The following is a 16,358-nucleotide window of genomic DNA, read 5'->3' on the forward strand; positions in this document are numbered from 1 at the left end:
ACAGCATTCTTGACATATGCCTGTCAAGCCTCTGCTTAAAGACCTCCAAAGAAGGAGACTCCACCAGGAGACTCCACCAGTCTTTAAGCAGAGGCTTGACAGGCATATGTCAAGAATGCTTTGATGGTGCTTTCTGCTTGGCAGGGGGTTGGACTGGATGGCCCTTGTGGTCTCTTCCTACTCTATGATTCTATGTTTGGCATTGAGTTGCAGCCAAATGCAATTTATTTCGTGAAGACTGAGTGGTCAAGTTCTACTGAGTCTCAGCTTCCTTTCGTATCTGCAGTCAGGTTCAATTGGCTAGCGCTCCTGGAATGGAAGCTGCCTTCTCTTTAGTACAGTCGTACCTTGGAAGTTGAACAGAATCCGTTCCTGAAGTCCGTTCGACTTCCAAAACATTCAGAAACCAAAGCGCAGCTTCTGATTGGCTGCAGGAATCCAATGCAGTAAGATGTGTGGGGTATAGATAGTAAAATTATCATAATGGAATGGGATGCCCCTATTTTCATCGGAGAAATGTTGGAGGGTATGGGAATACAGTAGTTGGTTTACCATTTATACTTTTCTTATAAGGCTGTTGGCAGAAAGGAATAAATAAATTTTAGGGGGCAATATATGTGTGGAGGGGGGGCTGTTTTGCCAGATTAACCCTAGCTCTGGAAATTTGGTTAGTGGGAAACCCCAAAATTTGAAAACAAGAAAACAAGGCAAGACAAATAAACTAGAAAAGGGGAAGTTCTTCCTCGGCAACAGTTTCACGTGGCCACTTTTGGTTGCAAATTATAGCCCCCACCCCAGACATCACTCCACCACAATATGTTGTTTGTCTGTTTTCAGACCTTCATGTCTACACCAAGGACATCTACCATCACTTTCCATTTTTGGAGACAGTTTCTGAGAACATTAGGAGTAAACACTGAAGACTAGAACTAAGATGACTTTCCAGGAGAAATGGACCGTTCAAGGTCAGCCTTTGATACGGTGAGTGAAAGGGGCCTACTTCCGGGCTTTGGGAAGATAGAAACATAAGAAAAGACTCTTTCTAGGATCAGTCAACTTTCATGGAAAGGATGTAGGTTGTAATAGGCTTGGGCATACATATTAGTATTTCCATTTGAATTCTGGTTTCTCATATTGATAGGCTTCCCAACTAATGCAGATTTTAACACTCAATTACTGCCACCTCCATGCTGAGCATAAGAGAAACTGAAACATAACAAAACTCCCCAGTAGCCACCTTAGGCCCATGTTCAGCTTGGAGCTGCGGTGTGTGATCTTTGCAGCACACTGGAAGGTAGCCTACCTCCAGCCCATCAGCCCAACACTTAAGCAAACTTTTCAGCTGACAGCTTAAGGGGGAGGAGGAGGGAGTAACTGGGCTGCCTGCAAGATGCTCAGATAAGCACCTTGCTTCTCTGGGACATTTAATGTGTAATGTTGATTGATTTCAATTCTCACAATTTGGTAAATATCCCTAGTATCAGTAACCTTTCTCCTCACCCCTCTGCTTTAACATGCACAGCAATGGGGATGCCCCCGGGGAGCCGGCGTTTTATGGGGAGATGCGCAAGGTCCCAACTGAATAGGTCTTGTGTTTGGAATATCGCATGTCCTCCACCATCCCTAAACTGTGACAAGAAGGAAGCCTCCCCAGCCAGCAGCACCCCTTTGGGAGGCAACACTGCAGAAGCTCAGCTGGGAGATGTGCAAGTCTTCTACATCTATTGTCCATTGAGGTGTCTATGGCCTCTAGGCGGGGCAAGGAAAGCTATTGGAACCTCTCTTGCCATCCAGTGCTCAGTTGGGGGTGGAGTAGGCAAGAGCTGGCTGGCACCCTGATCCTTTGCTGCTTTGGAAACGTTAGGGAAAGCACCCAGCAACCCCCTAGCTTCTCCGAAACTCACCAGTCAGATAGAACAGCATCCAGCTAGCAGCAATAATCAGGAGTGCTCAGCTAGGGAAATGAGGATTTGTGCTCCTTCAGCTACAGCATTGGAAATAACGGGAGGGGGAACTCCTAGAACCCACCTAGCTTCTCTGAAGCACACCACCTACTCATGAGATGCTAGCTCTTTCAGATCCATAGCAGCTAAAGCTAGGCCAGGGAAGCAACAGGGCCGGGTGGCTCTTCTCTGAGCCGGCGGGAAATGTTCCCGGCATCCTCATAGCTTTTCTGTAGCTAACCTCTGAGCTGGGATAAATGCGAGCTACTTAGACTAGTGCAGAGGTTGAGAGAGCAGCCGGTGTCTTTCTGAAGCTCAGTGCTGAGCTCAGGAAGTGTGGGATGGCTTCTGCTCAGCTATGCCTTTGGGGTAAGCTCCTAGGATCTCAGAAGCTCAGTGCTCAGCTGAGAAACAAGCAAGCCATTCAGATCTACAGCATCTATACCTGAAGCAGGGGAGCAATTCTGTCCAATGGCCAGTGGTCAGCTGGGGGAAGTTTGGCATCCCATTGGGCTGCAGATTTGCAAAGGCTAGGAGTAACTTCTGGGAGCCTTCCACTCTCCTCCCTCCTTTTCTTCAAAGCTGGGATATGAAAGCTTTCAAGTGTTGAGCTCCAACCACTACACCGCTAGGAAGATTGGAGGAGTGCTGGGGGTCTCAACCTTCCTTAAAATCAAACACTCGGCTTGGAGAGCTGTGTAGCTCCTGGCTTCAGTAAAGGCAGAGATTGCAAAGAGAGCACCTGAACCTCCCTACAGCCTGCAACTTTACTGGCATGCGTGCAAGATCTGAGCTCAGTGGTAGCTTTCAGTAAATTTTTAAGGTAGCAAACAGCTTCCTCTCCTCCCCGATATTCTTGTAAGCAGGAATATGTGCCGTCCTTTCCATTCAGCCCAGTGAAGAGCACTAGGCTCTCTTGTTTCTCTGAAGCAGTGTGCTTCAGCCCTTGACCCCAGAGAGTGGCTTTCTAGGGTTTCAGCCCAGGAGTATATTCCAACCCTTCCTTGAGGTTCTGTGAGTTGAACATGGGATTTCCTGCGTGCAGAGCAAATGTTCCATCACTGACCTGTGCTATCCCTGCTCTACCACTGAGCTACCCCTGTCCCCCAACACACAACTGTTGCTGGGTTTCTTATGAGCTTTTCTGCTGAGCGTAAGCCCCTTGGCTAATTGGGAGTCCTGGGAGGGAATATAGGAAAATGCTTCACCACTGAGCTATTGACCTTCCTGAAAGGGCTAGGAGAACAATGTGGCTCTCTGAAAGCAAGTGCTCCCCTTGAAGACTGCTGTGATAGTCACCCAACTACAGATCGGATTCAGGAATGGTAGGGGCTTCAAATTAACTCTGCCAGCTAAGGAGCAGCTTTAGGAAAACCTAGGGGTGAGCCACTGCCTTCCTTTACCCTTGTGGAAGCCCAGCATGGGTATGTCATAGAATTGTAGAGTTTGAAGGGTCATCGAGTCATTTATAGGCTTGCCTTATGCCCAGTTTTCAAGAGGTCTCAGCTAGCTTGCCCAAACACTCCATTCAGCTGAGAAGTATGAAAATGCTGGGGATGAACCAACACTCATTTAAAGGGTTTTTAGGTTCTATCTACCCTTGCTTTCTGCAAACCTCTGGGTAGTTGGCTTTCCACAACAGCACCTGAGCCTCTCTCGTGTGAGTTTTATCTTTTGGAAGACTGGTCTCAGCTGACTCCTTCCTGGTGTTGTAGACTCAGGTGTAAGTGATGCAGTTCTCAGAAAGCTGCAGAGATCTCTCTAGTGCAGGCATCCCCAAACTTCGGCCCTCCAGATGTTTTGGACTACAATTCCCATCACCCCCGACCACTGGTCCTGTTAGCTAGGGATCATGGGAGTTGTAGGCCAAAACATCTGGAGGGCCGAAGTTTGGGGATGCCTGCTCTAGTGTTTCTGAAAGCAACTGTTCCACACAGTGAGGGCTTGATGGTGAGGGGTGACTTGCAGGTGTGTGAGGCACCCACAAAACTGCAAGTTGTTGTTTAGTCATTTAGTCGTGTCCGACTCTTCGTGACCCCATGGACCAGAGCACGCCAGGCACTCCTGTCTTCCACTGCCTCCCGCAGCTTGGTCAAACTCTTGTTCATAGCTTCGAGAACACTGTCCAACAACTGGTCTTGTCCCAACCTCCCTGAAGCTTGGCATACTCAGCCAAGAGACACATAAGCCTTCGGCACCAATTCTGGAAAAGCTGTGAGGCATCTGAGCTCTCCTCAGTACCCTTGTGGAATCAGCACTTAGCTAGGAGGTGAACCAGTCTCAAGTCCCTTCCTGCAGAAGTGCTGTATATCTCTCTGGGTATATATGTGTTTTGAAGGGGAAAATATTCTGTGACTTCTGTGACTGCCAGAGTTCGAGAGGCCTTGTATTGTTATTAGTATGGCCACATTCACACTATACAGTTGAAGCGTTCCAATACTACTTTAAACAGTCATGGCTTCCCCCAAAGAATTCTGGGGGTTGTAGTTTGTTGTTAAGGGTGCTGAGAGTCGAAAGGAGGCCCCCATTCACCTCAAAGTGTTATCGCTGACAAAGTTCCCTTTCGAGAGGGACTGGTTGTTAAACCACTCCAGAAATTATACTTCTGGGAGGGGGCTAGGGGTCTCCCAACATCTCTCTGCACCATTGACAAACTAAACCTCCCTGGATTCTTTGGGGGAAGCCATGACTGTTTAAAAATGGCATGGTGTAAGAATATGGCACATATTTCAGACAGAAATACATGCTTGGTGATTGGTTGTGGGCTGTGAGAGAGAGAATTTCTTAGGTGGGACCTGGGTTAGGTACATTTATTCTGATTGGGCTGGGTGATAGCAGATGCTGATTGGCTGGAGGTTATAGAGTGGTGAGTTAATTGTCAGTTAGGAAAGACGTTGGGATGTGACAGCTGAGATGGGGAAAAGGGAGCTGAAGAGAGACATGTGAGGAAGAGACGAAAATACAGCTGAGGCCTGAATATTCATACCCACTGTTTTATTAACACTCGTCTGGTGAAGATCAGTATAATGGGTCCAGTGGTTGAGGTGGGGCTTGTCCTGTGTCTAGAAATCATGAGTTCTACTTCTCCCACCCTTTCTGAGAATGGGTCCTAGCATTCCCCCCCGCCACTTCTCCCAAGAAAACTCGCTGTTCGCCACTGAATCAGAACAATCCCAGAAAAAAAACGATAGATGGTGTTTGTTCTAATTCAGTGATAAACAACTGGTTTCCCCCCTGGGGATAGTGACAGGACAAGTGGAAGTGTGGATGGAGAAGCCATCCTGTGTAAAGGTCTTACCAAAATAAGGTTGAAGAAGTGGGTTTTTTTTTAAGTTGGCTAAACTGTCCAACCTGTCAGAAATGCACAGAATCTTGGGCAGTCAGAGGTAGAATGCACCCAAGGACCTGCCTGGATTTATGCATTTTATTTTATTTAACAAAAATTATATACTGCTTGATTGTAGGAAAACCTCAAAGCAGCTTACAATAAATATTAAAGTTATAAATAAAAGCAGTTAAAAACAATTTTAAACTTTGAGAGATAATTAAAATAGCTCAGCTCAGATAAGCAATCCCAGCTACAAATAAAGCATCTTTTTTATTTAAAAAAAACACCTAATTTTTTTGTTTCCTCAGCTTGCCAATCTGCTCCACATGTCTTTCCTCTCATTCCATCTTCTGGGAGTATCTCTCACAATGGAAGCATCACTATTGGTTGCTTGGCCCAGGATTTCCTGCCTGGCTCAGTCACTTTCTCTTGGGATAATGATGAAGACGAGGCAATCGAGTTTATGGAATTTCCTTCTTTCTTCAACTCCCGTGGGACTTTCACTGCAAGCTCCCAGGCAGTTGTCCCTGCTGCAGCTTGGAAGCATTTTAATCCATTCTACTGCAAGACTATTCACTCTCTTGGGAACAGAACAGAAGAAATTGTCCGTTCCAGTAAGTGAATTTATTTGTCTACAAAATACAAGATTTCCCAGCAGCCAGGGGAAATCTCAAACCAGGAGATTAGCAGAAAGGAGTCAGAAAGTGCTAGGGAACTCTTAAAAGACCAAATGTTTGATTTCTGCATGGTCTTTTATGGGAACTGGCCTCTTGTGATAAGGACGAGCTATAAATCTTCCATCCAATAAGTAGCTAGGGTTGCCATATGTCTGGATTTTCCTGTTGCATCAGCCATGTGTGTGTGTGTGTGTGTGTGTGCGCACACACACACACACACACACACACACACACACACACACACTCTTTTTCCCCCTTTCAAATATGGCAACCCTATAACTAGCTAGTTCCTAAAGGATCACATACTGGTCTGTCATCTTAACACAATTAATAATTACCTAAGTTCAGAAGTACTGTAAATGTTTTTCTGCATAGGGTGAATATTAATTTATGTAAAAGAGGGCAAGCATTTCAAATCTGTTTGAAACCTGGCCCCTAATCCAAGATACAGTGGTACCTCTACTTACGAATTTAATGCGTTCCGAACGCACGTTTGCAAGTCGAAAAAAATGCATTGGAATGCATTGGAATAAAAATTCGTAAGTCGAAGCAACCCTATCTAAAAATTCGTAAATAGAAAAAATCCTATCTAAACCGCATTCAAGATGGCGGACGGAGCTCCATTCGTAAGTAGAAACATTTGTAAGTAGAGTTATTCGTAAGTAGAGGTGCCACTGTATAGGTGAATAGGATACGATTGCCTTGTAGCATGGGAAATGAGTTTGTCATGTGCTCAACAATGCTCTTATACTGTCATTCTTACTCTCTCATTCATTCTGAGAGTGAGCCTTCACTCTGTGGGATGAATCCAGTTCGGCCCTTCCGCCCATTGATTTAAATGGATGAGGAAATGCTTGTCTAGACGCACAACCTTCTAGAAGACAATCTCATGAGTCTTGTGGATGAGGGTTCCTCAGTAGACCTGGATCTGCAGTTCCTTGAGTTGCTAGATTCATCTGCAATAAATTTGTTTACTTTCTGCCACTTTCCTTCCTTCTGCAGTAGTGCGCCCAGACTCTCCGCCTAACATTATCATCAGCGCACCACTCCTAAAGGATTTTGCGGGGTCCCCCTTGAATGCCACCATCACCTGCACTGCTACAAATCTGCACACTCAGAAGACCACAATCCAGTGGCTGAGGGATGGAAAAGTTCTTGAATCTGATGACCCCACCACCATACGAATCTCAAAGTGCAGCTACAGCGTGAGGAGTGAGATACGAATCACCAAGAACGACTGGGACAATGGCAAGAAGTTCTCCTGCAAAGTGTCCAATGAGAGATTCAGTGGGATAAAGAACGTCAGCAGACCCTTTATTTGTGGCGGTAAGTTATTATATTCCATCAGAGCACCGGAAAGCTGGTTGAAACATTCAAGACAACAGGGGCATCTTTCATTTCTGTCAAAAGGAAGAAGCGCTCAGTGTATATGGTTGAATTCTGAACATGGTAGAATTATTAGCTTTGGGCTAAAACTGAGGTAAGAGTTCATGAAAATGTACATATGCCAAAATGCTCAACAAGAGGTGAAAATCCTCTACAAAGCATAATTACAATAGGTAAGCAGATTTTACGGCAAGGTCTGAAGGCACTTAAGCACCATAGTCCAGCAATGTTATCCTTCAGCATATGGTAGGATACTGCTGAGATACATAGCTCCAACCTTAGCTTCAGTGTTATTTGAGACCTCAGTCTATATTATGGTACTCATAGTCTCCATACTTTATGCTGATCCAATTCTGACATTATTTTGAGGGGCGGGAGGAATTCGTTTTCTTTCTTTCCCCTTCAAAATATAGTCCGGCGCCCCTCAAGATCTGAGGGACAGTGGACCACTACCCCCCTGCTGAAAAAGTTTGCTGACCCCTGGTGTAGAATCATTGACTCTGGCAAATCTATGGATCACCAAGGAAAGGAACTTGTGCAGCAACTAGCAATGTTTCCCATCTACAAGCCCTCTCACACACCCCTTGAATATGGCACTATCGTGGGAAAGCGAAATTCTCTATTCTGACTTGGACATAAGCTATGGAATAGGATGTTTGAATCAGATATATGTTGGGGTTGTCATAAGTGCAAGCAGGTTGGATCTCAATGTTCTATGGATCTCAATGTTCTATGGATCTCAATGTTCTTCTTACTTCTTAGGTCTTTCCATCCCTGTCACGGTTGATACCATCCAACCTTCCTATGCTGATATTTACCAGACCAAGTCAGCCAAGCTGACTTGCAGAATTTCCAACATACCCGATGAGCAAGACCTTAAGGAGCTGAACGTCACCTGGACAAGAGCATCGGATGACAAACCCCTGGACACTACACTTGAAACGTATCACGATGAAGACAACAGCGATCTGATATACGCTGATGCAGTAGCTACTGTGTGTGTAGACGAGTGGGAAAAAGGAGAAACTTTCAACTGCAAAATTATTCACCCAGATTTATTTCCTTCAATGGAAGTCAGGTCCCTGCGCAAGCCTCAAGGTAGGTGCCTATTTTACATCAGCTCACAACAGAAGATTAAGCAACCCTCGGTGTCATTGATTTCAGCAGTTACGTTCTGTCTTCACAATCATTTAACACAAACTATCCTAACATGGTGTTCTCCCCAGATGTTCTGGACTATAACTTCCAAAATCACCGATTATGGGGCGTAGTGGCTGGGACTGATGAGCTTTGTGGTCCAAAACATCTGGAGCGCACCAGTTTGTGGAAGGGGGAGTTAACACCCATCTGAATCTAAGCAACGTTGTTGGAATTAATAAGCTATCCTTCCAATGACTGCCCAACAGACATGTACGGTATGGGCTTCCATGTGCCTAAGGGTCTCAGACAGGCAGCAAAAAGAGAACATCAACTTAGCCCCTAGCATGCTGTCAAAAATCCTTAGTATTGTCCATATGACTTAATGGGTGATAAGTTATATGAGGCTGCTCTTAGAGTAGATCAGACATCCCCAAACTTTGGCCCTCCAGATGTTTTGGACTACAATTCCCATCATCCCTGACCACTGGTCCTGTTAGCTAGGGATCATGGGAGCTGTAGGCCAAAACATCTGGAGGGCCACAGTTTGGGGATGCCTGGAATAGATGAAGCCCCTATTCTCAGCCCACCTTAGCAATGAAGAGATGAGTTTGACCCCACTTGCCTAATGGGACCGTTTCTATATAAGCCATAGTCTCTCTGTCTCTCTTATGCTCTTCCACTCTTTTTACATAGAGAGAGCAGCGGACCACGTCATCACTGTCTTTAATAAAAAAAAAAACCCCACATTTAGAAAGCCATTGCATCAAAACTCTGATCTGGTCATCTTTGATGATTGTCCATTTCACCTCCTAGAAGGCTTCTGCCATTCTTCTTATAGGTTTTTCTGACTCTAACCATACAAACGAGGTCAGTTAGGAAAAGAAGGAAACAGATGGTTAGCAATGCATTTTACATTCTCTTCATCCTCCCTCCTTTAACCTTCCAGATGGCAACCCCTCTGCTCCACATATCTACATCCTTCCTCCTCCTCCGGATCAGCTGGCTCTGCAGGAAACAGCCACCGTCACTTGTTTGATGAAACATTTCTCCCCTAGTGAGTTCTTTGTCAAATGGCTGCGGAATGGTGAGCCCGTGGATGCTTCCGAATACTTCACCAACACAGCCACCCAGGAGTCCAAGACACCCAAGCGGTATTATGCCTATAGCATGCTGAACGTCAACGCAGAAGAGTGGAATTCTGGAACTGCTTACACTTGCGTGGTGGGGCATGAGATGTTGCCCCTCCAGACGTCTCAGAAGATCATAGACAAGAATACGGGTAAACCAACCATTGTCAACGTCTCCCTCGTGCTCTCCGACACCGCCAGCACTTGCCAATAACCATTCTTCTCAAGCCTCCTGCAGATCTTTCACAGCTTCCTAATACTGCCAGCATCTGCCTTCCCTTCTTGTGTCTCCATTTGTTTAATTATTGGCCTTTTTGTGGAGGAAAAGAGGGGTGATGTACCCTAAATGTTGAAGAATTAACTGGCCACACCTTTCTGAAATAAAATAATACTTTGAAATAAAGAAAGTTTATCGTACTACAAGGAGACAAATCTGGATTGTTGTTGGAAATTCTGACAAAATGATAAAAACAAATAATTTTCAATCATACAAACATTATGATGGGATATAAAGTTTCCACTTTCGGCACCTTCTCAACTATGATCTGGAATTTTCAAGGGATGATAGACACCCAATTAGACACCTATACTTCCCTTGTGTGTGTGTGTGCTTGCATTGCAAGTATCAGATTTGTCAACCTCACCATACCTTTCCCTTGCTACCTCTTTGGCCTTTACTCTTATAGCTTTGTCTCCCATTACTTTCACTTCTCCACAAACACAAACATCACAGTTGTCTTTCTTCTAAATGATTGATTCCTCCATGTGGGATGGAGAATATCTGTTTGAGGTGTCTAGGACCACACATTTATTATTTCACTCCTAAGGATATAATGGTGCCGACGTCGTTGTTTAATTTAGAGCACTCCAAGGATGTTTCGGTGTAAAATTCCCCTGAAGAACCAAAAGAAGCTGCTCAGGGCCATGCAGAGAATGTTTCATGACATGCCTTGCATGTCGCTTTTAAAAGTATGATTGTAGAAACAAATTGACATCTTTAATGGCTCTTCAGAGGGAACCCTATGTCCACACATTGCAGGTGCTTTGAAAAGGGGGCTTAACACCAACAGAAAAACACCAATTTTGGCAACACTTTTATTTTTAACTTAGTGGGGATTTTTTCCCAAAAAGTTAAAGGTAAATCCATTTTAAAGGAGGGATCAGGGTAGCCTTTTAATGCTGATGACATCATGTGGAAGTAGCCAACAAATTGCACAGGCTAGGAACAGCCTTCCCACTAGAATAGCTGGAAGTGCGCCAGTCTTTCTCACATAGCAATGACATTGCAAAAACCTTTCCATAAGCCTAACAAACACATTAAAACAACGTGATAGCAGAGTTCTTCTAATATCAACACACTGACGCGCAAATAAATATTTATAAAATAGAAAGCAGTGATTTTTCAGTTTCTGCAAGCACACACAGGTTTATCATTCTGCAACCCTGATCCATCTTATCTTTATTTTTGTGCTGCATCTCAAAGCAAAGACTAAAGAAAGTAATTAAACATGTGTGCATAAACAATCACAATTTAGGTGGACCTAGGACACTGGATGCTTCCATTTATGTTCACTACAGCACACATTTAACAAGTTCCAAATGCACAATATGATAATGGTGGCATTGATGCCATCAGAGAAGTTTCCCATGTGTCAGTGAACTGCATATTTGAGGTTTCTTTGCAAAAGCTAGAGTACTGCATATTCTGGCGTATAAGACGACTGGGTGTATAAGACGACCCCCAACTTTTCCAGTTACAATATAGAGCTTGGGATATACTCGCCATATAAGAAATACAACCCGGCATATAAGACAACCCCTGGCTTTTGAGAAGATTTTCCTGGGTTAAAAAGTAGTCTTATACGCAGGAATATACTGTATATATCTAAAAAAAAAGAATCATCTTTTTGTCCATGATCATCTAAAACTTGAAAAATGTAGCTTTGCAATTTCCAAAAATCACTTTGTCCATTGTGTTGAAAAGATCTAGAGCTTCATTAACATAGGAAGTAATCTAAATCTCTAGTACAAAGTAAAGGGAAAAAATGTGATGGTTGCATTTGTTATGACCGACGATGGCTACTACCCACAATGGTTGTGCTCCACCTCCACTAGTGGAGGCAATATGTCTCTGAATACCAGTTGCACACCAATACACTTTAATTCTCTCACAAGGCACAGCGAGAGAGACACACAGGACAAAACTAAGCCAGTTGTTTCATTTCAGTTTGACAAAAGTGCAGCCATTGTTCCTTCCCACTCAGAACCATTTCCCACTCCTTCTTAGAAATGGTGGATGTAGAGAGCAGAGGAGTAACTGAGCAGCAGCAGTCCACACCAGAATGTAGAGGCTGTGGAGAAAGCCTTGATTACTTCAGTCATTGTTGCTTGGTAATGAGTTGCAGCCAAATGCAATTTCTTTTGCGAACAGCCAGCAGATGGGTTCTATTGATGCTCAGCTCCCTTTCATATTTGGAGACAGGTTAAATTGAATAGTTAGTGCTCCTGGAGAGGGAACTGCCTTCTCTTGTAGCATGTGACTTGAGTCATTTGTTCTGTTGACAACTTACCTCACTAAACCCACCATCTGCCTCTGTTAAACCAAGGTTTAGATCAGGCATCCCCAAACAGGACCAGTGGTCGGGGAAGATGGGAATTGTAGTCCAAAACATCTGGAGGGCCGAAGTTTGGGGATTCCTGGTTTAGATTGTGCACTCATATTGCTGAGGATAAAATCTGAAAGGAATCTACAGGGGGTATGGGAGGCTAGTAACTGCACTCATGTCCACAAGATACAGCACATCAGTATAACAGAATGAGCTGAGTTCTGAATTTATAAATGTAAGTTCAACCTTCAGCTCAGTCACAAAGAATACTGTGGCTTTGGGCAAGCTACTTTATCTCTCATTCCATCTCATCTGCACTACTAGCAACAGTTGAGATACTCATGGGAAGGCAATTTGTAGGTTCATAAGCATTGCACAGAATGCTAAAGCATTCAATCATTTCAGAAGGTGGAGATTCATACCCTGTGGCAGACCATTGGTTGGAAAATTCCAAATGAAACCCATGTGTGATTCATAAGAAAAACTCTCAAAAATGCACCTTAAGGCTGAGACATCTCTTCCCTCTGTAGAGCGCATTTCAATATTACTGTCCACTCTCAGATCCTAAACACTTTATTACACTGTAAAAAAAAATTAAAACAAAAATCAGAATGATAGGCTCTGCTTGCAACTTATAGTAGAGTACAATATCCAATGCTGTCAAGAACGACACAAAAAAACATTCAGGCCGGGTGGTCATTTATGGCAAAACTACTGAGGGCTCTATGGAGTTTAGAGAGCATCATTTGGAGCAATGGCTCTTTGACTCCCTTCAGCAAGCAAGCTGTGCCATGCAGAACTCCTAAAAGTGCTATAGTTCCCTCAACATGAGCTCAGCTCCTGTTGGATATTGGCCAAATCAGCACCATGTTGCCAGCACAACCAAAGGCAGAGACACTAAAGCATTTGCGACATCTGTGATTTTGCCCTTCGGTGTAGCATGCCTCCATCCCTTCGCTAAATCATCTCCTCTTTCCCCTGCTTATCCCTGACTCCACATGCCACTTGGCGTTGTCAAGATTGGATTGTGCCCAGTCTAAGGACAGAATTGTCTTGTTTCTCAGTGTGCCTCTTTCACATTCCTTTCCCAGTTCCCCACAAAAGTAACCTACTTTTCTCTCCCGTGTCACTTCGCTACACTGAGACCTCCCCATCTTTCTAAACTCCAGAAGAATCTGACCTGCATGTATTGTCCAAAGCTTACCTAGATGGGTTCATAGACGCTGACAACGGCGATGAAGAGCTCGAAAGCCTGTCATCGATCCTTTCCACTTTCATCATTTTCTTCCTCGTGAGCCTTTTCTACAGTGTCACCGTGACTGTCATCAAGGTAAAATGAAAGAGGGGGTTCTGAAGTAAAAGGCCTTTGATCGTGCTTTGCAGCTGAGGACTAATAGTAACTCACTTATAGCTGGTAGGGTAAGAAACTACAATGGTTTCCATGGGGGTGAGACCAAGCTAAGGTTCAAGAAAATATGATACAGTGGTACCTCGGTTTAAGAACAATCCTGTTTATGAACGATTCGGTTTACGAACTCCGCAAAACCGGAAGTAGTGTTCTGGTTTGCGAACTTTACCTTGGTCTACAAATGGAAACCGAACAGTGGAAGGGCAGTGGCTGCAGGAGACAACATTAGGGAAAGCGCGCCTCAGTTTAAAAACGGATTTGGTTTAAGAACGGACTTCAGGAACAGATTAAGTTCGTAAACTAAGGTACCACTGTATTTTGCAAAGCGTTAGGGTTACGTATATAAGTCAAAGGACTATTTTTCTTAGACAATCCCCGTGTGTATATCATGTAAACATAGGACAATTTTTCAGAAATGCAGATTAAACTCTCCCCCTCACTGTGTGGGTATTTTATTTCAACAATTTCATATAGAGCCTCTGCAGATCTAACCATCTAACTGCGAGTGAGGTAGATGAGCCCTGCCAGTCCTGATGGCCCAATAAAAATATCTCCCCATGTTATTGGAATAGAGTTTTATTCCATCACTAAATGGCAGTGGTGAATGGGACAGCAAGCTGTGAAAGAATGGAGGGCTGTATGGCTTTATTTTTGTCCAGGCAAACATTAATTATGGTTGAAACAAAATATAAAAAATCCCTCCAGGAATATTTAGTTAGTTAGTTAGTTTTGTTTCGACCATGGCAGACCAACACAGCTACCTACCTGTAACATTAATTATGGTTGTTTTCCAATTCCAGGTGAAATAACAAAGTGAAGGGTCATCTGAAGATGGACAATAAGTTGCCTAACATAAAAAACTGTACATTCTTTCAGTTTCTTTCATCACCAGCACAATCAAGGATTTAATATATCTCCATTCACTTTTGGGGGAAAGTTGACAGGACAGATGACATTTCTGTCTTGCTTTGTCTCATCATGTATCTGGGAGCAAGTGCTATCAAACTAAATGGGACTAATATATGACGAGACATGCATGGCCCTTTGCTGCCAGCATTCCATTTGAACTGGACCTATTGGACTGGTTATTTATCCTTCAAACGTGTTCTATAATTTTGCCTCTGTTCAGTGTGTGTGTGTGTGTGTGTGTGTGTGTGTGTGTGTGTGTTGTATTCAAATAAGTACTACTTAAAGTAGACCTAATGAAATTAATTAAACTCAATTATCCCTTTTAACTCCAATGGGCCTACTCTGATTTAGGACTAGCATTGTACACCACTCATCGCTGTGACTCTGTGGTGGTCATATTTCATTTTAGCCATTGTTGCCTACCTAGTCTAAACCCAAAAAGAGGATATTGCAATTTCAACTCTGAATGCAGTAGACAGAGTATTGTACCATATATATCAAATAGAATGTTTGCCTTTACTCCTGTTGTACATTAAGCTTATATTTCTCATGAACATCTTACATTCCTTCTGGATTCTTACTGTGACTACTTCTCTATTTTTAAGTGTATCCCAAACTGCATCCAGAGGGAAGAAAGGGTTCGGTTTATTCAATAAACACAATTTTTATACTTTAAAAAAATTATCTCTTGAAAAGTTATTTTTTCAGAGCTTCCCAAGAACAAATATTAAAAGGAACTACCTATCCCCACAGTAAAGCAAGCAACAATGTCAGCAAAATGCGTTACACCACAGGTGAACATGGGTAGCTGGCAGATGCCAGATACCTTTGTTGTTGTTAGAAAAGGTTAAGAGTGGATGCCATGCTTCTATAAAGTCACCTGAGTCTTGAAGAACATTTAATACTTTAACATACTTACTCCATCAGCACTACCATCCACATGTTCTGCTCCATGGAGAGAGTTGAAGATGACCCAGATTTTTCCATTTCTTCCCAATATGCTGCCAAGCCACCACAAGGAGGAATCATAGAATCATAGAGTTGGAATAGACCACAAGGGCCACCCAGTCCAACCCCCTGCCAAGCAGGAAACACCATCAAAGCATTCTTGACATATGGCAGTCTAGCCTCTGCTTAAAGACCTCCAAAGAAGGAGACTCCACCACACTTCTTGGCAGCAAATTCCACTGTCGAACAGCTCTTACTGTCAGGAAGTTCTTCCTAATGTTTAGGTGGAATCTTCTTTCTTGTACTTTGAATCCATTGCTCCGTGTCCGCTTCTCTGGAGCAGCAGAAAACAACCTTTCACCCTCCTGTATATGACATCCTTTTATATATTTGAACATGGCTATCATATCACCCCTTAACCCTCTCTTCTCCAGGCTAAACATACCCAGCTCCCTAAGCCGTTCCTCATAAGGCATCGTTTCCAGGCCTTTGACCATTTTGGTTGCCTTCTTCTGGACACGTTCCAGCTTGTCAGTATCCTTCTTGAACTATGGTGCCCAGAACTGGACACAGTACTCCAGGTGAGGTCTGACCAGAGCAGAATACAGTGGTACTATTACTTCCCTTGATCTATTCTAGATGCTATACTCCTACTGATGCAGCCCAGAATTGCATTGGCTTTTTTAGCTGCTGCGTCACACTGTTGACTCATGTCAAGTTTGTGGTCTACCATGACTCCTAGATCCTTTTCACGTGTACTGCTCTCAAGCCAGATGTCAACCATCCTGTATTTGTGTAGAATGTAATTAGTTCTTTGTGTTGTAGGTCTTTCTCAATGCTCAATAAAGGTGCTCATCATTAAAGCCAACTGTGGTGTGCAAGGCAC

General features: G+C 43.7%; 1 gene segment (V, D, J or C); it reads left to right on the plus strand.

Moving 5' to 3' along the window:
• LOC118078114 (Ig mu chain C region-like) overlaps positions 1-10,018 on the plus strand; it is a 54,739-nt gene extending 44,721 nt beyond the window's left edge. The window contains 4 exon segments of the C gene segment in view: positions 5,580-5,885; positions 6,951-7,274; positions 8,097-8,432; positions 9,421-10,018. Coding sequence covers positions 5,580-5,885; positions 6,951-7,274; positions 8,097-8,432; positions 9,421-9,815 — 1,361 coding nt within the window.
• The last annotated feature ends 6,340 nt before the right edge of the window (positions 10,019-16,358 follow it).

Source organism: Zootoca vivipara, chromosome 12 (assembly GCF_965207765.1).
Source record: "Zootoca vivipara chromosome 12, rZooViv2.hap1.1, whole genome shotgun sequence".
In the NCBI taxonomy this organism is placed as follows: domain Eukaryota; kingdom Metazoa; phylum Chordata; class Lepidosauria; order Squamata; family Lacertidae; genus Zootoca; species Zootoca vivipara.